Source organism: Aspergillus aculeatinus, assembly GCF_003184765.1.
Source record: "Aspergillus aculeatinus CBS 121060 unplaced genomic scaffold BO66scaffold_20, whole genome shotgun sequence".
NCBI lineage: Eukaryota > Fungi > Ascomycota > Eurotiomycetes > Eurotiales > Aspergillaceae > Aspergillus > Aspergillus aculeatinus.
In genome coordinates this window covers 105,636-127,395 of record NW_020291489.1, presented here as the reverse complement: position 1 = coordinate 127,395, position 21,760 = coordinate 105,636, and the positions used below count along the sequence as shown (strand labels likewise).

The window sequence follows — 21,760 nt, the reverse complement described above, 5'->3', positions numbered from 1 at the left end:
GTGTGGTATATGGGTGTGGGCGGATAGACAAGAGAGACCAGACAGACGGGCGAAGATCGAAGGGCGCGGCGGCGGCAGCAGCAGCAGCAGCAGCAGCGGCAGCAGCAGCAAGCATAGCAACTTAGCAAGGACTTGCCTAGCCGTACCCAGCCACAGCTGTTCCGCTACCCGCGCCACATTTAGGCGCCATCATTAGTCCCTATTTAGGTTTAGTCTCTGACCAGACGGTGTGGGCACGTGCCATCCTCCCGGTCCGCGCGGTGTGCCAGACTGCCAGTCACGGTTTGGCGGACCCCAAAAAGCGGGCTTTGCAAACCCACCCCTCAAAAATCAACAACAAACCCGCCTTTTGGCTTCTTCAGACTGCCATCTTTTCCCCCTGCCAATCCACCCAATCTGCCCCGAAAAGGCTTGCATGATCTCGTAGATGTCGCAACATGAATGATGCGGATGGGTTGAGCGTGTTTTCGACGGGATTTTGCCAAATTTTCCGAGACCTGTCGCCGGCCCCTTCGGACACGTAGAGAGGAGGAACTGAGAAAGAGAAGAGCTCACAGATCAGGAACGAGCTTTTGCTTTCCTCCCAGGCCCGCAAAGCTTATCGCTTTTTGACTCTTCCCCGCCTGTTCGCCTTCGCCTAATTGCCGCCGGGTCCCTCGCTTGATATCATGTGACTGCTGAGTCAGCCAACTCGGCTGGGGCTGGGGAGACTTGGGACTAGTCCCATTCGGAACATCATCCTCATTTGCAGTCAATCAAGTTATCATCAGACAGCTGAGCGCACGCACTCCCCAAGCTGCAAGCTGGCAACTCTATCTTGCAAGTTACATTCAGAAATTCGAAGGTTGTCTCTTTCAATTCGATCTTCTCCCTCCCTCTTTCACTATCTTCCAGAATCCTGTAAAAGAAAAATGTCCATCAATTCTCTCCTAGCCGGCGCTCTTCGCGGCGCAGTACGAGGCGCTACCATCGCCTCCGGCACCCAAAGAACCTTTACCACTACCCGCACCAGATTGAATGCACCGAATGATTCATCGTCTAGTGCCTACCGAGACGGCGTAAGCGACCACTGAAGCTAACCATCTTCCTCTCTTCATCCACACTTCTTTCTCCCAGGCGTTGCTTACAGAATGGTAGATGACCCGGTACAAACTCTTCATCAGCCCCTTTGCCAAGGTCTTCCTGGGCGCCGTCTTCACCTTCCAGGTTCTTCATTGGACGTGGTTGAAGCTTGAGATGGATGAATCCAAGTATGAGAAGAATAGTAAGTTCGAACCCTGGCTCCGCCGTGATATTATTGTATCCTTGTTTGATTACGTTCTATACGGGTCGACCTTGATATTCTGACTAGCGATAGAGGAAGTCACTGCTCTTGAGGAAAAGGCTCGGGAATTGACAGGCACGCAGAGAAAGATGTAAATGCTTGCATGCCTGAGTATTCGGGTCTTGACTGGATCTTACTGGAATAGTTAATGGCGTCGTGTTCCTTGCTATCGATTGTACTCTATCCGCCTGCATCTGCCATTGTATATACCCCATGCATCAATGTCGCTTACATGGAAATGGTTGAAAACAAAGAGAAAGGTTGTCTAGTACTCGTATGTCTGCATCCCTTGATTGTATAGGGGTAATTGAGGTCAAAAAGTACACGTTTATCGTATAGAATGCTGCACATAGTTTGGAAAAGAGAAAAGAAAACCGCAGGCATTTATACATCACATCACATAGCACATAACTCGCCTGGTATCGGGGTAAATATCATCTTTCGCTCATATGAGTTCAACTTCAGTTGGCGCATAGCATTTCAATCAGCTCACACGCCTATCGCACAGAACTTGCGAACGTCAACACTGCATATCTCCACTTCCTGGATAAAACACCGCAGTGACTGACTTTGCACCATATCATCCAGCTTGTCAAAGGATATGCTGTGGTTGAGTCTGTGAGTCGATGCTATAGCTACCCAAATATCCATTGATATATGGTGGCTCCGGATTCGCACATTCGGTCCTGAGAGCCTCACATGGGCCGACATTTGAGGCGGAATAGAGGACCGAGTATTTCCTCTTCTTCGTGTTTCTGGGACGGCACGAAAGGCGTGTTTGTGATGACGTGGACGGCAGGGAGCCCCTCGACTCTGTAGGTCGTTTTCGGGCAGGTTCATCATCATCATCCAGCAGCATTTGATCGTGGTAGGAAGATATGTTTTCGCCCTCCTCCAATTGTCCATCGCTATGTGCACAGTCGCCTCCGCTGTGCTCATCTATGGTCAGCTCGCTTTCGCACCCAGCATCAGCCGACATGGATTCATCTCCTCCGTGTAGTTTCCGATTTCCGGTAAGCTGGTCAGATGAAGACACCCAGTCTTCGATGCGCTCGCCTTTCTTGTAATGTTCTGTATCAATGTGGTCGAAGCGCTCATTCCATGCCTCGAGTTCATGGCCCAAGGGGAGGTCTTTCCGACAGAAGCCACACCAGAATGACGCCCGCCCGTCCCGGGAGATGCGACTATCGGAAAGAACCGCTCGGACCTCATCTTCCGCATCTATCTCATGTTGTTTCTTGAGGTGCTGGACGTAAGTCTGCTGGCGGTAGAACAAACGGGCGCAAGGTAGGTCCTCTTTGGTAGCGTCCGGTAGTGTACAGCGCCAGCTTTTCGAATGAAAGTGCTGTGAGTTCTCATGTCTTTTCCAGTCCTCTTTGCTTCCAAAAGTCTTATTACAGTGCGAGGAAGTACAACTGTATGGACGTTCATGACGCTTCTGGTGTTTTCTGGTATCGCAAGGTTAGCTGTCGGTCCACGTCCACATTCACAGAGCCTTGAACATACTTCATCTCACAACGCAATCGCGTCTTCTTGCTGCAAAAGTCACACTGAATCCATTTTCTTTGATCGGGATGCATGGCGGAACTCCCCTCCTGAAGTTGGCGACTAAAAGGATATGGCTCCGAGCTTTGGTTTAGCATGCCCAAGGCTGTCGTCAGAATCGTTTGCAAGATCTCCCGCTTCAGCTTGGCCAACTCGGCCTCCTGCTCCGCAGCACTTTCTGCGTCTTTAGATTGCTGCCCTTGCCGCTGCTGCGTGAGATTCATGGATTTTGTCATGGTAGTAATCAAGTTCATGGCTGCTTCAGCTACCATGTCTTCCCTCTTGCCACCTCGAGAGATGTCCGACCGAGCCGCAAAAGTCGTTCGCGGACTTAGTGACCCGTCAAAGCTGAGAGAGTCCAGTGGTGGTAGTTCGACAGCCTGTGGACTTGAATGCGCAGGTTTAGAGGTGGCACGGCTGAGACTTGGACGGGCTTGCTCGTCCCTGACTGAGCCGGGGGTTATCGTTTCCAGTTCCGCCCGAGCCCTTGCGTATGGGAGAGAAGGTGGCACTTGAGGATTCTCGGATCTGTCCCGTGACTCGTCAATTATGTCCTGTATCTGTGGACTACTGGCTTCCGAAAGATGATCCATCAACGACGATGCCATCACTTGCGGCTTAAGGCAGTCTTCGTACCACTCCTGGGATCTTCACAGGGGGTTAGCATCGTCGGATATCATTCGCTTCGACACATCGGCACGAGACTCACTTTCTCAGCAGTTCCTCAGCATCTTCATCATTGTGCATCCGAGTAAGGTGCTGGCGGAAGTTATCCAACCGAGGCCATCTTTTATTCTTGCGAGGACACTTGACTCCGAAGCACATATACACCACTTTGGGCCCGCGTTCTGGTTCTTGCTTATGGACGCACTTCTTATGACGTGCCAGATCATTGATCGTCCCGAAGCCATCCTTTCGAGTGCAACCTGGCTCATCGCATTTGAACAGCTTTCTGTGTCGGGCTTCGTGCTTGCTGGAGGCTGTTAGCTAGCCAGAAACACGTGCATGGAGTCGGTCAATGGGTCTTACCGCTTATCAGACGGACATTTCCCAGTCCACTGGCAGTCAGAGTAATCACACTTGATTGTGTCGGGACCCAGGAGAGATGGAGACTGCATTCGCTCCAATACATCCATTGGATCTCCATAGGAAGCAGTGTTCAGGTCTAAAACTGATAACTGTTCATCCTGTTCTAATTCGAATGGTGCGGAGTAGGGGCTGCAAGCTGGGTCGAGTGCGTAAGATGCGGCCACCGAGCGAGTGGTGCAACTTTGCGTGCTATACCCTGACTCCGATGGATGCAGACTAGCATATTGGCTGTCGGTCTCAGATGGCGTGCTGTAGTGGCCTGTAGAGAGTCTGCGATCGAGGCCAGACCATTGTTGACTTGGCCCCATCGGGGGACACATGAGAGAGCCGGCATGGGTTGGTAGGCCGGTCACCTGAAGCGGCGTCCAAACATCTTGATCTGCTGCGAATCGGGCCAGTGGGTACTGCGAAGAGTCGAAGCTCGGGGCCGGGTCATGATATGGAAAGTGCCGGCCGAGGATTGATGTCAGATGGGGTGGAGGAACTGCGGAGTGAGAGCCAAATTGGAACCCCATCGATGACGCTGAGCTATCGAGGCGTATTGCTGGCGGGGTCAGCCCGTCGGATGAGGTATGTTTATGTGATGATGTTGGCGTTGCTCGTGAGCCATTGATGCCCCGAAGAATATCATTGGATTCTTCCCAGAGGGTATTGTTTCTGGAGGCCTATGGAGAGGTTCTTTAGTCTGCAAATCCTTCTATAGCGCTATCTGTTTCAAGCAAGACAGGGCGAACACAAGCATACCCTCATTGCGCTGACTCTGGAAAGCCGAGGCTCTGTCGTGGTCGGTCTGAGGTACAGGAGAATAGCGCAGCGCAGAGGATAGACCAAGCTACTAGGATAAAAGTGGGCGGGTAGGTTATATAGACGGGAGAAAACAGGATTTCTTCGCGACGAAGCTTGTGGGCTTCTTGTTAGGGACAAGTAGAGCAGCGCAAGAACATTTGCCGCCTGTCTCTTTCTTGTCTACTCTCAGCAGGAGTAATGCGTGAGCTTCGTGCTAGTTGCCGGTGCTTGAAACGAAGTGCAATCTGGGCAAGCCGGGCCCGAGCTTGAGGCATCAACAGAAGCTGAAGGAGAGGCGTTGCGTTTTGAACAAGCGGCGCGGGGATCTGCCTGGGAAGATTAGGACTTGCGCCAGGAGAAGGAAAGATTTGCAAAGTCCAAAGGAATTATCCTTGCGAGACAGGAAGTCGGGATGGTAAAACTAAATAGAAACTGAGGGGGTGCAAATGATGAGTAGAAAAGCAGAGGATTATTGTAAGGTGACTGGAATCACCACCACCCTGGATAGTGATGAAACAAATCTCTCAGCAGGACCTAATGAGACAGGAAGGGATGCGGGAATGAGATGGAAGGCTGCAAGAGAATTGGAGAAAGTCAAAAGAAAAACAAAAAGAAACGAGAAGGGGGGAGAAACAAGAAAAGAAAAAGCAATGAGGGAGATCAAGAGATTTTCAGTTCATCGCATCGTCAACCCCACGCGCGATAACGTGTTCAGCGAGTCTTGGGGGAGATGCCGTATGGGGTTGGCATGTCTTCTCTCCGTACGGATAGTCAAGTCAGTAAGCTGCAGGTCAAGCATCCAAATATTCTCTAAGCCTGTCAGACCTGTTGGCCTGTGCTGGTCCAGATCGTCGCTTGCGGACCGAATGAAATGAGCATTAATTCAGTCATTCATTCATTCATTCATTCATTCATTCATTCATTCATTCATTCATTCATTCATTCATTCATTGAGGGGCGGACTCTCTCCGTCGACCGGCATCAGACCTGTCAGAGACCATCTTCCCGATTGAGTATCAGGGCATGTTACGGAGTAGCTCTGAGCTGAGATGCATGCATGTCTGGCGAGAGGGTGGGTGCCAGTACGACGAATGAAGCCAGAGCAGATGAAGAATCTTTCCTCGTAGGCACAAATCATTATCCCATAGTCGCTCTCTTTCTCGCTCTTGGTTGGCGTGGTTGGGTCTTCGGTTCTGGATTGCGTAGACATGAGGTCGATAAATCCCGCGTTGGCTTTTTTTTTTTGTTTCCTTTCTTTTCTTTTTGTTAAAGGAAAAAAAATTGGTTGAAAATTATTATTTTTCTCATAGTTTTGCTTTTTGCCCATGAGGTTCGACAAAAGTACCGAATTATGCAAGTGCCTATACCTAGCTAGTCGTCCTCTCATGCCCCAGAAACAATGACTAGTAAGTTAGCCATCAAGAAGAGTCTCAATCACAAAACCAAACCCCGGCGCCGTCGAGATGATCTCCAGACCTCATTCGGATTAGGGTTAGCTCTCAGCTCCTGCAGGAATGATCGCCCAATAAACATTATTAGATGGCATAGGGAGGGTCGGATTGGAAGGCAGCACCTGTTCACGCCTCGCCAGCGATTGTTTTTTTTTCTGGTTCATAGTGGTCGGTATACTCCGACAGGGAGGGGAAGGGGGGTCGATTAAGCGAGAAAAGGAAGCATGCTATCTTGATATCAGCCCGGCCGGATAGGTCGGCTTTCATGCCTCTGCCTCTCAGCAGGCTATGAAGCACAACAGGAATAGAGGCCGAAGTATGTAAGGGATCATCACGCGGATGGACGCGGGGATGGGGGATGAGCGGGCCATGCCGACAGATGAACCATTCATTCTCTCATACCCCGGCAATTGACCTGGATTGGGACTAGAGGTGGCTGTGCCTGTAAGGGAGACAAGAGTAAACGAGAACGAGAGACAGAGAGAGACAGAGAGAGACAGAGAGAGAGACAGACAGAGATCGCCTTCGGTCTGACAGGCTCATCTCATCTCCCAAGCACTCACTGCATTCTACCACGCGACACCGTAAGAAGACCGAACACAGGACGACTAGCAGCAAGCCCAGCTATCTTATGATCCTATCATTTATCATCCTATGATCTCCATCTTAGATGGGCGATCGCCAACCACTCGGCCCGGGCCTATCTGTCTCTAAGGACGAACTAGTCTACTGCGTTTGTTAACCTCTTCAGCTCCTAGCTCGCGATCTGTACCGTATCTTGTAGACTACTAGTAACTGCGTGTGGTGTGGGGGGATTACTTCATTTCGCAACTCAGTGTTGTTGCTGTTGCTGCTACTCCTTGCAAATTCATTTTCTGATATGAGATTCGGAAGCCAACAAGTAAACTTCTGGATACTAATAAACATTACCGCAAATGGCTGCTGGGCTTTACCACTGCATCACTGCACCCATCGCCGCTCTCGTATGGCACATTCCATACTCCATAGACAACTCGGTACTGTATGTACACGAGTCCACAACATGACGGCATCGGTCGGTGTTAATGGCCTAAATTGTCAATTTCAGGCGAGTGTTCGGCGGCTGTCGTGCAACCAACCTATGGTTGAATGGTGGAATGGATGTGACCAAATTTTGAACTGGACGAGCTGAAACTGGTCAGCAAGGTTACTTACTAGGTACTTACTACGTACTATCTAGGGTTTATCTTTCTCTGGCCTGAGAGGGGCGCATCTGCCAAGCTTGGTGGAGCAGATCGGTGATTCAAGTTTCAACGCACTTACACATGCAAGTCCTTTTATTTATTTTTACCCCCCTTCTCCTCTTCCCCCTGGTCCAGCCCGACGTTGACAGGTCGGTGGGACAGCCCGTTCTTGCTTTTGGGTGAGGGGGTTTACGGAGCACGGAGGTAAGGCGGTTTACCGTAGTTAGTCACTTAGTGTAGGTACGGAGTAAGTTGACAGTAACTACGGAGTACTAAGTTTGTAGTTACTGTACAGGTACAGTACTGTAGTCACTGCACTCTGTAGATCTCCCTCTCTTTCCTCCACTTACTTACCTCCAGCCCTTCCTCTCCTCTGCTCCCATCCCCCCACAACCCAACGCCCTCTCCCTGCCTTTCCTCTCCCTCCCTCCATCCCTTCCCCCTTTTCTTTGAGCCGAGTAGCCCGCTGCAGTGTGCCGTGAAGTCGGCTTGCGACGTGCATCTCCTTCTCCCTCCCCCTCCCCCCCCCCGGCCCCATTGAAAAAAACAAAAATCCGTCCAATCACAGCAATGTGACCAATTGACAATTTAGGGCCATACATGCAGCTCACATACCAAATGCCAAGCGCCCCTGTTCGATTGAGACTGCCACTGCTAGATAAGGAGGTGCACCCATGGTCCTGCCCATAACTAAATGGCGCGTCACATAGCCATTGTTGACATTTAACGTTTACGGCTGCTGTCGGGTTGATCCGCAACTCAACAACAAAGGGAGGAAGGAAGGGGTGTCTCAGACTTTTCTGACTCACTCCAGTGAGGCCTGACCATAACTTGGACGAAAAGACGAAATCCAGGTTTTCTGTGTCATGCCATGACGGCAATGCTTCATACAAGGTATCTTGATCAAAGGATTAACATTCGAGGTAGAACAAGAACTGTACAGTACAAACAGCCAACATGACGACCAGAACGTGGGGGTATCTCAACGGTTTCCACCGACCAAAGGACCACAAAATTCAAAGCGAAAAATATTTGTTATGCTCACCATGGACAACAGTGCTGCGGGCCCCAGGCTCTTCGCTCACCAGCTCTCATCTCCAAGTGGTCCGGTAGAGAGCAGCTTATGTGGATCGATGCAAGACTCTTGAGGTCTCGATTCGCTTACCATCAGCCTTGCTCGCCGTAAACTCCAGCGACAGAAGGAATCGTCCGAGTCATATATTTGGGGAAGCCAAAACGATCCTCCGCAGACGATGACAGGCTTGTTAGGTTCTGCGCATTGAAGGTGGGTTGCATTTCCGTGGGCGACATGCTTATTCCGTACGAATCTTGCAGCACATTCATTTCAGGATTGACCACCCGAACTCGAGGGCCAGCGTTGAATGGGGGTGGATACGTAACCGAAGTCTGGTGCGTGGCCACGAACTGGAACCGATCTGCAGGCTCCCCTGGCAGACTGGAAAGGTAACCTGAGGTCGAAATGTCATGATACGCGTCCATCGTCTCAGGCTCCGCAGAAAAGCCGCCCGACATGGTTGTCGGTTGGGGGAAGCATGTAGGAGTCAAAGCCACCATGGGCTCTCCAGAGCTCTGCCGGTCGGCATTATCGCTAACATGTGGTGCCTGTGTGAGGCTCAATGTCCCATCTGAGACAGTAGTATCCATACCATTTGACTGCGGGAGGGAGCAGACTGGCTCGTTCGTAATCGGCATCGAGCCGGGACCATGAGTATTTGGCACGCTGTAGGCACTAGCACCGCCATTCAGTGACAATTCCCGTTCGTTTACAAGCCCCAGAACAGGCATCGCGATTTGCTCCATATGTTTAGCCAAATGCACCGTAAGCTTTTTCCAGCTGCTACAGACATTCCCACAGAAACGGCATGGTTCATCTTTGGGGCCTCGGGGGGTATCATGTCGGCATCTTTCCACAAGTTCCCAAAGCTGCTCGACCCCTTGTTCGCGACTGGCGTGCTCTCGCATGTCCATCGCAATGCTTACCGAGTCATTTCCTTTTTTACCGGGTCCTGGGTTCTTTGCTTTTTTCATCTTCGGCTCCGGCATCTTGTGCTCTCGAACGAGATGCTGCACAAAATTATCTTTCCGATAGCACGTATGATGACAATCCGGAAATGTACACGTCCACCACTCTAATTTGCGATGTCGCTCGCTCTCGTGTCGAACCCAATCTGCCTTTCGTTTAAAAGACTTCGGCTCGGTGCAATGGGGAAAGGTGCAGGTAAATGGCTGGACATCTTCGTGGACATGCTTGGTCCAATCAGATGGCTTCTGGAACTTCTTTACCCGAAAGCAAATCGGACACTCAAATTCGGCTGGCAACCGTTGAACTGGCGGCAAAGGCACACCTGAAGGGAACTGTCCCGCAACCACTGTGGTTTCTCCCACTCTCTGAGCATCGTCACCAGCCTCGTTACAACTCAAATTATCGAAGGGCGTGTGTAATGTGTCCGGGACGTGGGGATTCCCACGAGGCGCGAGAAGCTTGGCTTCACCACCTTGTGCAAAGCAGAATAAGCCGGATGTGCAATTCTGTGCCTCCAGATCTCGAAGATGTTTTTGTTTGCTGTCAACTAGCTTGCGGTATCGGCGAAGCTGCTCCTGAGCGAAGCGTTCGACTAACTCCGAAGGTAGCCGGGGATTCAACGCGGTGATTTGGGATCTGAAACCATCAAGCGTTGGTACTGGTAGGCGTGACTGTACCGGAAACTGCATCACTAGACCCTTTTCGGTTGGCAAGTCATCATCTTCATCGTCAGCGTCGCCAGTGGCATGGCCTCCTTGAGGTGCCCCTTGCAGGTGGACACCGCTGTCGACCACTCGAGGGGAGTATGCGAGGTTAGGAACAGGGGGCCCGCCATGACTCGTCATCAAATCGATCAATCCGGGTGACGACGCTCTTGGCAGCTCGCTTTTGCTTCGCCCCCGTCCTTTGAAAACCGGCCATGGGCTCAGCGTCGAATTTGGTGACGCAGCGCGCAGCGAATCCTTGCCTCCAATGGCAGCCATCTGGCCAGCAATCGCAATAACAGCACTGCTGGTGCTGAGGCTGGGAGACCTAGACCGAGCAAGGCTTAATTTACGATTAGGGAAAATGTCTTTTCTCATAGAAGGGTCTGTCAATCCATCGACCTTGCCAGCAGTATCGGCGCTCGGAGGAATGATGGATAAATCCGACAGTCGTCTCTTGAGGTGGTGAGAGGGATTGCGCGGTAGATACTTGCGGAGGCTGCTTCTTCTTTCATGCTTCCTAGCCTTATTATCACTGATAGTCAGATTCTCGAAGGAGCCGCCGGTGCCTATGATACTGTTGACCTCGACATCTTTCAAGTATCGCGTGCCCCATGTAGCCGCACGAGATGCACTGTCAAGATCTCTTGCTCGTCGTTGATATTCCATCATCGCTGCGCTGGAGCTTAACGGCTGCACCCTAGTTGGGCGAGGAGCTGGATCATAATCAATATCCTGCCACGGCGGTGCCTTCAAGAACTGATGAGGCGATGGGTCATCGTCTTCAAGTCTGTTCTGCTCGGTGCTAGGGACACCCTCTAGGCCTTCACCGGTCCACTCTCTCTCATTTGCATCGGCTGCAGGCGAGTCAGATCGTCTTTCGTCACCAGATCGATACTCACTAAGCTCCTCATCACTGCTTTCGTGGAGGAGAAGACCAGGTCCAGGAACAACCGGCTCTAGGAACTGGGATTTCAGGTTGAAGTAATCCTGCTGAAGAGAAGGATCACCGGCACTTTTCGCCCTGCGCCGAGCGCCAACATGCCGCTTCCGAACGCGGCCAAGGAGAATTTCCTCCTCTGCATCGCTATTTGCAGCACTGACGGAAGCCGACCATGACTGGATATCAGCATTCTTCTCTTCCAGTCGTCTCCAGGCTTCCAGTTCGTTTGGACTGGATATGTAAACATCCGCTCGAGATGGCGGTTCGACACCAGCCTGGCCCGTGTCAGTGTTCGGAACCCAGGAGCCGTCGTGTGTCCGAGATATCGGCGTATGGCCCGGGCTGAGGCCTTCGTTGCTAATCTCAAACTCTTCGAGCTCCGAGTCCGTGGTCATTCCGTTGGGTGCCAAGTGCGTGGACGACAAGCCCCGCCATCGCTCAGTCGGAGAAGCATCCCTGACTGGTGAATCTCCTCGGGAATAACTCTCGATCTTGACAATAGGGCTTCGTGCTCGGGCTGAGTCAGGTCCCACCTGTACACTCAAATTGTCACTTGGTGCGTTGGTGTTCAGCGAAAGAGGCTGTGGAGTGCGCGCCTCAATTTGATCGCCGGCTGTTTCTGAGGAAATGTTTGGGGTTCTCATGGCCATTGTTTGTGACGGCTCTGCTGCGCTTTGCGGAGCCGCAGCATGTAACACAGGTTCATGGCCCGGTATAATCCGTTCCACCCTGTTGCCATGTTGCCAGACACCAAGGCCCGATTTCCCGTCCACAGTCAGACTGCTAGACATGAGATCTACGCTAGGGGATGTGTGCGCACTCAAATCGCTGGAAAAGTCGTCTGTTGGGCTCAGAAAGTCCGAGTAAGATGCCTCCGGGCCTTCGTTGATAATCTCAGGATCTTCAGTACAAGACTGTGCTAGCAGAGGCGAGGCAGAAAGTGCGGTGCCATGATCGTTCTCGTTGACCGGCGTTAGTCTTATAGCGGACGACTTGAAGGAGGCTTCATCAGGGTCCACAGGAGCTGAGAGATAGGGATCGGAAAAATTGACATCATGGAAACTCATTCCAGTGGGCGAGTCATCCTGAACAAGCTGAGGTGATAATGTAGACATGTTGGCGGTCATGATTGCCAAGGCAGACGAGTGTTTAATCGAGGAATCTTGATCCGCTGGGACGGGTGCTGATATCCGTTTCTTGGAATGGACGGACAAGACTTTCTGAAGGAGGGGGATTGAAGTAGCGTTGTCCCTGCTCTTCTGAAACTAGCATAAAATCAGAGAAATCGTACTGGACAGAGAGAGTCGGGTCGGATTGTCTTCGATGGCATATCTATAGAACCATGACCCGGGCGGTGAGACTGCTAGAATGGAGTTAAGGAAGTTGTCGCAGGACAGTCTCCGTCCAGAAAACGCCACGAGAAAACCCCCGGGAAGGACCGAATCTAGCTGGAAGAAAATCAGCTTATGCTGTTGCTATCCGTGTGCCGATGAGTAGCGAGCTAGCAGCAGAAAGTAGGAAGGCGTCAGGAAGGCGGGCAGGAATCAGGATTCAATGGGCCAGCGATAATAATGGAATGGCGTGCGATCGGAGATCTGAAGCTCACCAAAGAACAAAGATGGCGAAAGAGAGGATGGAGAAAAAATTACAATTAGGAGGAAGTCAAGTGTGTAGGCAGATGTGTCAGAGATATAGAATAGATAGGATGCTTCAAAAGACCCGAATGAAAAAGAGAGAAGGGGGTGGGGGGGGAAGGAAGTGGGAAGAAGGATAATATTGTATGGCGCTAATAAGGCCGAGTGACAAGCGGCTCTTTGCGAGGCGGGCGGACGAGCCACCAGAAAAAAAGAACCTCGACAGAAAAACAGCAACTGAGACTCGAGAAATAAAAGAAGGCGCAGTACTGAGGAGTCTGAGCAGAGTGAGGGAAATGCCGTAAAGGCTAACGGGGGTGGATGGGGTAAGTAAACATGTTAAAGAGAAAAGAGAGTTGATGTCACGATCCTGCCGGGAAAGTAACAGTAGGATCCGTAGGAGATCAGAAGGGAAAATGTGCCTTGCACTCTGACTGAGCCACAATTCACTTCAAGGTGGAACACGTAAGAAAAGGGAAAAGGGGGATTTTGTAAGCCTCAAGGAGATATTAACCTATCCATAGTCTAGTCTAGTCAAGATAGCCAAGAAGACAGTTGGTTAAGTCGAGTACTAATTCACTTACCACCTAACTAGTACCTGGTACAGTAAGTACCATTGGAGCCAGTCAGCGAGAAGATTGGGCGAGGTTAGTATCTTATGTACATACTTTCATAGTAATTGAAATTATAACAACATGACTAATTCTTCATCTGGTCAAATCCTAACTATTCAACCACCTTGTGTCCTACTTCTTCCCTTCTTCGATACTAGTCGGGGTTTGTTTCAAACCAATCTTTGAGATGAACCGTGGTTAGAGCGTGGGGGCACTCGGGGGGGGGGGGGGGGGGGGGAAGGGAAATTCCAGGGCTTGTCTTCGGCCCCACTTGAAGAGGGTCCGTGGATTCTTCAGTCATCGCAAGGTTTTACAATATGAGTTGAGTACTCATTGTTATTTCATACGAGTGTGTATATACTACGTAGTAGTAGTAGGTTAGATAGCGTCAACTTCAAAGTACTGACAGCCTAGTTGAGCCACTATTCCAGTACATACTGTACTATGACGGTTAAGTTACTATCTTTGACTTCTTCCTTAACCATCATCAAAATTATCATTCTGATAGTACGTAGTGGACTCGGACCGACTCAGCCTCCTTCCAAGCCCCATTCCTCAGCCCTGTCAATCCTTCCCTTCCCCCCAACCATTTACAGGAGGGGCTGCACAGAAGACCACATCAGTTATGGCCAACCAGGTACTCAGGACACTGACTCTTACATTGTAATACTTTGCTTTAGTCTTGCCTTGCCTAGTATATCGTTTTCCCTGTTTACCAAGTCATTGGGCTAATTTCATTCATCTTCACGGCAGCGCCCGGATTCGTGGGTCCAATTGACATCATGTCTGTGGCTGTGCTTACAACACGATATCATTCCTCAAACCGGAGGCATAGGAAAATACATAGAAACATCCATCGACAGACCTTTGCCAGCCATCTCACGCAAAGAGCAGCCAAAACAAATTAAACGTACAAGAAACACAGGTGGAGGTGTTGACGTCTCTTGGAGACTCACCAGGGCAATGGATGGTACATGCCGTATCAGATCGACGGACAATCGCTTAACTCGCTCAATTGAAACAAGAGATTTCAATAAGAAACAACCACAACAACACGAGATACCAACACCAGTGAAAACAGAATGATTACAGAGACAGGGAAAGAATAAAAGCTTGCGCTTCACAGCGTGGAAATGATAGAGAGAATACATTGATGAGAAATGAGGTCAACGTAAAGTGAAAAAATCCTCCCTAATCGAGGAGCATCGTGAGGAGACATTGGTGTAAAGAAAGGAAACCCAGATCCTGTCAAATGAATGTAAGCGGAAGCTTAAAGGACTTCCGTAAGCTGCAGCACCATGCCTAATGATAACAAGCACAAGTATGCGGTGTAAAAGGATAGAAGAGTACACCCACGGAGAAGAATAGAAGTAGAAAGCAAGTCCAAGGGCGTCAATAATCGAACAAATATATTAGTTGTAACTCACCCCCCCCCCCCTCCGGCCCTCTGATGGCGTCCTGCGATCCGCGTGTTCATACTGTAATGTCCACGGGTGTGCCATTCATTTCATCCCTGCTTCCCTTGCTCTTTTTGGATGAAGGGACATCCCCATCACGGTGGATCGATTCACGCGAGCCACGGCGGGAAGATTCATCCCCACTAGCCAAGGCGTCCGTGGACTTCTTTGCCAGCTCTTGCAGCCGGGCCATTACCACGGGAGAATCGGAGTAGAGGACGCAACCCTGCGAGTAGGTGCAAGGTTGAGACTTCTCCTCTTCTCCGATAAAGTCCTCATGAGCTGCTTCGCGAGTGATTCGGGGAAAGGTTCTGAGGATGACATGACGTGTTGGGTCCTCCTTGGAGCTAAGAGTACCTTCCTTGGGAGTCCCATATTCCGCCCAATCGTCGTTGGGGACGATATCGGCGTCCGGCGCTGGCAGTGAAGCCAAAATGAGCTCTCGCTCAACCCGAGCCAGTCGCCAAGTTTCGGCTGCTAACTTAACGATCTTCCTTACGCCAACTAGAAGCGCGTCCAAATTCCGGGGGTCTGCAAAGTGCTTAAGCTGATCAATGATCTCATCAACAATGACCGCAGCAACCACATTGATTGATTGCTTGGCATCCGATGTAGTGTAAGCTGCCTTCAGTGTCTGCTGTCTCCAGAACGCTTCGCGTCGCACGGATTTGCGTCGGATGTCCATCGAAAGCATCTGGAAGAAAGTGTCCGCCTTATCGTACCGTCGGCCAAGGGTAAAGAGGAAAGGGTGGAAGATCCGATAAGTCAATGTCTTAGACACGACATGTTGGACATAAGCGGAGCGTAGTTCACGCGAGGCCGGAGTGTTATCAAGGAACGATGGCAGCTCAGGTGGAAGCTTGGAGAGGATGTCCTTGGGAGGATCAATTGGGAGGTACGAGAAGTGCTCCTTAGACAGGGAGACAATAAGACGAGAGAGTTGGCCGAAGCAGTCCAAACTAGAAGTCGGAATATTTATCAGAGCACGTACATTTATAGCGTTACCAACATGTCATCATCATCATAATCAGTCTATAGAGAAAACAGACAACATAGGAAAGGAGAAAACAAATGATTGTGGGTCGATCTGATTCATGCAAGAAGGAAAGGGAGGCGAACGAGAGATTCAGACGTATCATCAAGTCAAATGCAAGTATCGGGGAGTTCGAGTCCCATAAGAAATGAGAAGTGACACAGGAAAACACATTCTCTGAACGAAAGTCGGGTACTAAAACATATTCTCAATGCACTAGGTCACTTACAAGAAAGAATCACCCTTCGTGCTCTTGAGGTCAGTTGCTTCTCCAAGGCTGTGTAGGGTCTTTCTCAACCTATCGCAATCTTTGTCCAAGTTGTCGATTGTGAGGCGCATATTCTCCACCGCGTGTTGAAGCTGCTTCTCCTTGACAGCAACATCCTCCTCGAGTTTCTTGTTCTCACGCTCGAGGTTCTCGATGGTCTCGGTCTTCTCTGCGACTTGCTGCTCGAGAGAAGACTTCTCGTCCGCCCATTGCTGCTGCTGATCGGCAAAGTCCTTCTTCATCTCAGCCACTTCTTCTGCATGAGTGTTGTTAAGAGACTCGACTTCGCTAGCGTGCGCTTGGTGGGCTGCATCCAGCTCCTGAGCATGTCTTTCACAGGTGTCCTCCAATTCCTTCTGTTTGTCGGCAAGCTCGGTGGTCCTCGTCTCCAGCTCCTCTTTGGCGGAGGCCAGCTCAGTCACCTTGGAGTCGAAGTCGGCCTGCAGGGTGTCATGTGCTTCCTGCATCTGCTTCTTCTGGTTCTCGTATTCATTCTTCATCGCATCTTGCTGGTCAAGTAATTCTCGCTCGCGTGCTGCCAGGGCTTCTGCTGCTGCTTTCTCATCCTCCGCCTTAATCTCTTCGAAAAGCTCGGTCAACTCTTGCTTCTGGGTTGCAAGAGCCTCCGCCTTTTCCTCTTTGGCTTTGTCCATGTCTCGCTCATAGGTCTCGTACGCCTCTTTCAGGCTGCTGTCGAGCGACTCAACCTTATCCTCAAGCTCGGCCTTGGATTGGGTGAGCTCCTTGTTGGAATTTTCAAACTCAAGCAATTTCTCTTCAAGATCCTTCTGCTTCTCATCAAGGTTGCCCAGCTCCATCCGCAGCTCGTTGATCGTGTTCTTGAGCCTGGTGGATTCCTCGGCACTCTCGTTCGCAGTTTTCCGCATCTGATTCTGGAGTGCCTCGATGTAGAAATCCTTGTGCATCAAAGCCTGCTCATGCTGACTCTCCATCTGCTTGAACTCAGCCTCCCGTGCCTGCAGCTTGCCCTTGGTATTCTTGTAGCTCGAGAGCAGTCGGCCGATGTCAGGAATAGCGTCCTGAATTCTTTGAAGGAGCTCGATAGGCTCCTCATGTTCAGGAGGAGATATTGTGCCTCCCTTCCCATTGAGGCCATGTCCATTGGCAAAGCCCAGGTCGCGCAACATCTGGAAGGATGCTGCTGAGCCTGGATCTATGGAGCCTCGAGGTGTGGGGTGGACGTTAGGAGATGGCTGATAGTAGGCATACTGGGGCAAGTACCCATTGGCGCTCATCATAGGCGAATGATAGGATGGAGGATAGGGTGGCATGGCCTGCAAGGGCACTCTTTGCCCCATTGGCGGCGGGGCCGACTGAGGAGACATTACGGGCGACATGTGCCCCCGTGCTAGTGGACTGCTGACTTTCGGAACTGGAGACGCTGGTTTGGCGACAGGAGAAATGTGTTTCTGGACAGGAGAGATTGTTTTCGCCACAGGAGAGGCGGTTCTCTGATCTGGGGACGTCGGTTGCGCCATGGGTGAGGTTGGCTGAAATACTGGGGACTCAGCTGGCGGTGTAGGAAAAGCATCATGCTGCGCCAGAACAGCAGGCTCCTCTTCTGGCATCATAGTTTCAGCCATCAGTGAGGTATACTGTTGTTCAGGCGGAGCCGATTGCGGGACGGGCGAAAGAGCACGTGGTGTCGCAGCAGCACTCTGCGGAGCAGGCAAAACGGATTTGAAGGATGGAGATGCAGCGGGAGGAATCGGTGAAGCTGCTTGAGGAATAGGAGACGCAGGCTTAGAAGTGGGTGGAGTTGTTTGCTTGGGGAGCGAATCGGATTCAGGAATGGGCTGAGCGAGCTCTGCTTCGGAAAAGGCCTCAGACATGACAGGGTTGTGCAAATCGCCAGCAGAATCCGCGGCGTCAGCGTAGGCAGGAGCTGCCACGAACTGATCCTCCGTTTGCGCAGGAGACTCCAAGGGCTCTGCAGATGTTGGGACGAACGTGGGCTCAAGCGGTGTTTGTGGTGCTGTCACTGGGTTCTCCTCCGTGGGCGCTGCAGTGCCACTGGGCTCAACCAGAAATTGATTGTCCTCCTGAGTCCCTTCGGCCTCTATCACGGGGGTTTCCGGCGAGCCTATTGCCTCCCAGGCTGGCTCTTGTGGTTGTTCGGGGCTGTTCTGTACATCGTTCACGTCTGGCTCTTGGCTAGGAGCAAGCTCCGAAATGGCTGGCTGAGCAGACCAGCCCTCGTCACTCACCGGGGGCTGAGCTTGAGCCTCGGTTTCAGGAATAGTCGAGTGTTGCTCGACAACAGCTGGTGGTTGCTCCAGTTCCGATTCTTGGGGTGGCACCGACTCTGACTCCAATGTAGGTTCTGCTGTTGTTTCAGAAATGGTTTCTGCCGCTGCTGGTTGCGATTCGATAGCAGCTTCGACTTGCGGTTGTTCTTGCTCGTACTGCTGCTGCCCTTGTTGTTGTTCTGGCTGTGTGTCGTGCTGTACTTGCTGTTGTTCTGAAAGCTCTGGTTGGGGTGTCTCTGGTTGTTGGTCTTGCCAGCCTAAGTCTTGTGGTTCCTGTTCGTGACTGGGGGTCACCGGTTGAGAGAGTTCCTGATGTTCGTCTTGCTGTTCTTCGAGAGATAGCTCAGGTTGAGGTGTCTCTTGTTGATTTAGTTGTTCATCTTGCTCGACAGCGGCAGGCTCGGGCTGAGGTGTCTGGGTCCCAGAGGCCTCTTGACTCTTGCTCTTCTTATTCTTTTGTTTGTTATTAGCCTTGTTGTTCTTTTTGGCCATGACTGATAGTAGTGCGTGCCCAAGTTGAAAAGTAAGGCTGACAGACGTGTTCCCAGTAAGCTAGAAACTTGATTCTATCAGTAGAGGCTCGATTGGGTGAACGTGGGTTTAACAATGTACATTTGCAGGCGCGTTCGGCGGTGTCAAGTTATATTCCGGCTCCGTATAGGTACAGAGCGAACGCAAGGAACCGAAATTGGTCAGTCTGGAAGCGTGGGCGATCACACGATCAGACAGAGTTCTTCGGTGGCAAAATGGGTAGGGGGAGAAAAGGATTAGGAAAATAGGAGGAATAAAGAAAGAATTAGAGAGTATGCAGGGAGTGGGCACAAATGAGTGCCATACACGAAGGCAAGTGACTGGGTGTCAGATGGCAGCTTCGCCGGCGGGCAGACAACTCGGAATGCCAGGATGGCTTTCCACACGCTGGCTCTTAAAATAGTTGGGATGCTGAGGGCTGGGGACCAAAGAGAAGAGGGACGTGGAGGGAAATTTGAACAGCTAATAACCGGTTCTCAGAGACGCCCAAACCGGGAATGAATCGCATGGTGAGAAAGAGTCATTTCAACCAGCCTCAAGGGGGCTGGGCAAGGCGTCAAACGGACCGAACCTTAGAGGACGATTGATACCCATCGTCGGTCGTGGATACGGAGGCCAACTAGGCACAGAAGGCAAGCATGCAGACACCTCTGGGGAGGGGGGCAAAAGAAAGGAGTCAGAAGGGTGGACCGAAGCATTGGAGATCCGACTTATTCCAGACCCAATCACCTCACGCATTGGGCATCAAAGACGCGATACTCGCGGTGACCGGAAGAATCAGAAGAGGGCGGGGAAAGGAGAAAATAGACTATGAGTAAGAACGAATAGCTATTCTAAGCTCGATAGCCTGAAATCTTCTTCAAACACCGCCGTCGGGGGGGGTGGGGGGCGGAGGTGCAGACAGGACTGTACTCGAGTAAGATGGTACTTACTGGTTGGGAGGAGTATGTGGGTGGGGTATGGTGTGGGACAACGCTAAGTACAGATCGATGACATGTCCCCCTTGATAACCAGAGGATGCGGAGTCCACATGATTTGGCACAAGATGAAACCCAATTGACATCGCGCTAAGAGTGAGCAGTGGAGAGCGCCATGTTGAAGTGAGGCAGTTAGCCATGCATCAGGGCCACCAGGGCCACCAGCCTGGGGTGCGGTGTAGAGGACTTGGGAGTGTAGACTCGCTCGCTACCTAGTCTAGTCGCTATTAGGTATTGACAAGGAAGCCAACACAGCGAGCGACCCGCCAGTCGTCGGCCCATGCACCCGCCATGCACCCGCCAGTCAGTGCACCACCAAACACCGTTCGAGGGGGGTTCAACTTTCAAGGCGAAGGGTTTCCCTGATCCCTCGGAAAGAAGAGGGAGAATAATAGGTAGTTAATGCAGGTAAGGCGATGGCCCGAGGGTCTGAGGGTTCACATTTGACCAACATGCAGCTTTTATTAGGCTGTCAGAGACTGACATGATGCTTTGACAACAAGAAGAAGCAACCTGATGATTTCCCGGGAGTAGGTAGTCATTACGGAGTACAGTATGGATGTATGTACAGAGAGTGCTCCGTACAGTACATGCTGTCCCAAGTTCACCGCAGCGGCGGCGTCGGGCCCTGCCTTTACTTACCTAAGGTACAACAGCCGCGCTAATCCCGCTGGGGTTAAGACCCGAGCATGGCAACCCTAAGCCCAATCCAGATATCGTATCACGTGATATCCGCCTTGAGCCGTCCTTCTGCGCTTTCAACCTCACCAGCAAGCCCCAGCGACGGCATCGTGATTGTTCGGCGCTGCCAATTATTTTCTTCCACACCATGTTCTTTGCCAGGCGATCGGTAGCTTCGGCGCGGCTACTGCTGCGGAACCAGCAGCCCCATCGATTTGGCTCTCATGCAGCTCACCACGCTGCCCCTGTGAACGAGAGCTTCGGCGTACGTTCCCCTACCTAACGGTTCCCTCCAATTGGGAACAATTGACCCCCCCCCCCATCCGTGTCGCCCGCGATGGCTGCTAGGATCCTACGCTGCAAGATCGCATTGTTCCTGCTTCTTCAAATGAGTCAATTGGGCTAATTCTGAGATCGGCCAATCCCTACAGCGGAGTTTCTACGTCACCGTCGGCACCTTCGCTTCCTGCTACGTTATCCACCGCATCCACAAGGCCACTGAGGAGTCCGGCTCCCAGTCTTGGATCTCCAACCTCATCCAGAAGTGGACTCCCTCGGAGCAGGTCTTTGAGCAGAGAAACGCCATCCGGACGGCGGTAATGGAGAAGGCTGCTCGCGACCGTCACTTGTTCGCCAGTCAGGGCCCTAGCGAAACATATGGATTGATGCAACCCGAGTACGAAACTTCTGTAGCCTTCTTAAAATCAGAACCGTGGGCACTAACGTATGCTCTTTGCACTTTTTAGGGTCAGCTTCCACGCCGTTCAGCCTATCAACCTTGTCGCCGGCTACGATGCGGACCTCAGCAAGGTTGTCGCACACTACGAGCGCAAGAACCAGGCCATTGAGGAGGACCGTGTTGCCCGGATGAAGGATGGCAAGGTCGTTTCTCTCTACGAATAGTTAAGCTGAATTGATTTGAATTGTTTGGACACAAAACTCTGTCGGTAGACCTGGGGAGCACGACACGTTGTACATGTACATATAACAAGACAGAGGTAAAAGGTCTCGATGTCTCTTTTTTCCTTTTCTACTCAGCCAGATTCTTGACGATTCACCCTTGGGGCTGTTCTATAGTGCCAGAGAGTGAGTCTTGAACAGCGCAGACACAGCTACGTAACAGATCATGTTCGCTTCCGCGCCCGAGCCAATGAGAGTGCATGTTTATCTAAGCCCAACTGAATTC

The 21,760-nt window shown here is 51.3% G+C and overlaps 8 protein-coding genes across 8 annotated transcripts; 3 read left to right on the top strand and 5 right to left on the bottom strand.

The window, feature by feature from the left end:
* The first annotated feature begins 945 nt into the window (after window positions 1-945).
* On the top strand, window positions 946-1,566 carry BO66DRAFT_391290 (uncharacterized protein). Its single transcript, XM_025647225.1, has 2 exons — window positions 946-1,264; window positions 1,358-1,566. The coding sequence occupies exons 1-2, from the start codon at window positions 1,138-1,140 to the stop codon at window positions 1,417-1,419; spliced, it is 189 nt and encodes a 62-aa protein (XP_025504671.1). The 5' UTR covers window positions 946-1,137; the 3' UTR covers window positions 1,420-1,566.
* A 350-nt stretch (window positions 1,567-1,916) lies between these two features.
* Window positions 1,917-4,473, bottom strand: BO66DRAFT_410862 (putative C2H2 finger domain protein; the record flags this gene model as incomplete). Its single annotated transcript, XM_025649265.1, has 4 exons — window positions 1,917-2,772; window positions 2,831-3,517; window positions 3,579-3,842; window positions 3,899-4,473. 4 exons carry the CDS (start codon window positions 4,471-4,473, stop codon window positions 1,917-1,919), a joined length of 2,382 nt encoding a protein of 793 aa, XP_025504670.1.
* Window positions 4,474-8,585: 4,112 nt separating this feature from the next.
* BO66DRAFT_321288 (putative C2H2 finger domain protein) lies at window positions 8,586-12,224 on the bottom strand (the record flags this gene model as incomplete). The annotated part of the gene is made up of 1 exon (XM_025643715.1): window positions 8,586-12,224. The coding sequence occupies one exon, from the start codon at window positions 12,222-12,224 to the stop codon at window positions 8,586-8,588; it is 3,639 nt and encodes a 1,212-aa protein (XP_025504669.1).
* Window positions 12,078-12,843, bottom strand: BO66DRAFT_372711 (uncharacterized protein; the record flags this gene model as incomplete). Its single annotated transcript, XM_025645509.1, has 2 exons — window positions 12,078-12,557; window positions 12,716-12,843. Coding segments are annotated over 2 exons (202 nt in total), but the record flags the coding sequence as incomplete, so codon positions are not given.
* Window positions 12,844-14,777: 1,934 nt separating this feature from the next.
* Window positions 14,778-15,945, bottom strand: BO66DRAFT_348222 (uncharacterized protein). The gene is made up of 2 exons (XM_025644643.1): window positions 15,934-15,945; window positions 14,778-15,773 (listed from the first exon to the last, which is right to left on the bottom strand). The coding sequence occupies exon 2, from the start codon at window positions 15,506-15,508 to the stop codon at window positions 14,831-14,833; it is 678 nt and encodes a 225-aa protein (XP_025504667.1). The 5' UTR covers window positions 15,509-15,773; window positions 15,934-15,945; the 3' UTR covers window positions 14,778-14,830.
* Window positions 15,318-15,989, top strand: BO66DRAFT_73395 (uncharacterized protein). Its single transcript, XM_025653542.1, has 2 exons — window positions 15,318-15,428; window positions 15,667-15,989. Exon 2 carries the CDS (start codon window positions 15,684-15,686, stop codon window positions 15,903-15,905), a length of 222 nt encoding a protein of 73 aa, XP_025504666.1. The 5' UTR covers window positions 15,318-15,428; window positions 15,667-15,683; the 3' UTR covers window positions 15,906-15,989.
* On the bottom strand, window positions 15,634-18,944 carry BO66DRAFT_391287 (uncharacterized protein). The gene has a single exon (XM_025647224.1). The coding sequence runs from the start codon at window positions 18,875-18,877 to the stop codon at window positions 16,073-16,075; it is 2,805 nt and encodes a 934-aa protein (XP_025504665.1). The 5' UTR covers window positions 18,878-18,944; the 3' UTR covers window positions 15,634-16,072.
* A 1,389-nt stretch (window positions 18,945-20,333) lies between these two features.
* Window positions 20,334-21,749, top strand: BO66DRAFT_391286 (putative NADH-ubiquinone oxidoreductase 178 kDa subunit). The gene is made up of 3 exons (XM_025647223.1): window positions 20,334-20,839; window positions 21,006-21,250; window positions 21,321-21,749. Exons 1-3 carry the CDS (start codon window positions 20,723-20,725, stop codon window positions 21,475-21,477), a joined length of 519 nt encoding a protein of 172 aa, XP_025504664.1. The 5' UTR covers window positions 20,334-20,722; the 3' UTR covers window positions 21,478-21,749.
* The last annotated feature ends 11 nt before the right edge of the window (window positions 21,750-21,760 follow it).

Bases quoted from the DNA above. Each gene is read 5' to 3' on its own strand.
- BO66DRAFT_348222 (XM_025644643.1), bottom strand. From the start codon at position 15,508: ATGCTTTCGATGGACATCCGACGCAAATCCGTGCGACGCGAAGCGTTC.
- BO66DRAFT_73395 (XM_025653542.1), top strand. From the start codon at position 15,684: ATGTCCTTGGGAGGATCAATTGGGAGGTACGAGAAGTGCTCCTTAGAC.
- BO66DRAFT_391286 (XM_025647223.1), top strand. From the start codon at position 20,723: ATGTTCTTTGCCAGGCGATCGGTAGCTTCGGCGCGGCTACTGCTGCGG. The intron at 20,840-21,005 runs GTACGTTCCCCT...CAATCCCTACAG, and splicing joins CTGTGAACGAGAGCTTCGGC to CGGAGTTTCTACGTCACCGT. The intron at 21,251-21,320 runs GTACGAAACTTC...TGCACTTTTTAG, and splicing joins TATGGATTGATGCAACCCGA to GGTCAGCTTCCACGCCGTTC.
- BO66DRAFT_391290 (XM_025647225.1), top strand. From the start codon at position 1,138: ATGACCCGGTACAAACTCTTCATCAGCCCCTTTGCCAAGGTCTTCCTG. The intron at 1,265-1,357 runs GTAAGTTCGAAC...GACTAGCGATAG, and splicing joins ATCCAAGTATGAGAAGAATA to AGGAAGTCACTGCTCTTGAG.
- BO66DRAFT_391287 (XM_025647224.1), bottom strand. From the start codon at position 18,877: ATGGCCAAAAAGAACAACAAGGCTAATAACAAACAAAAGAATAAGAAG.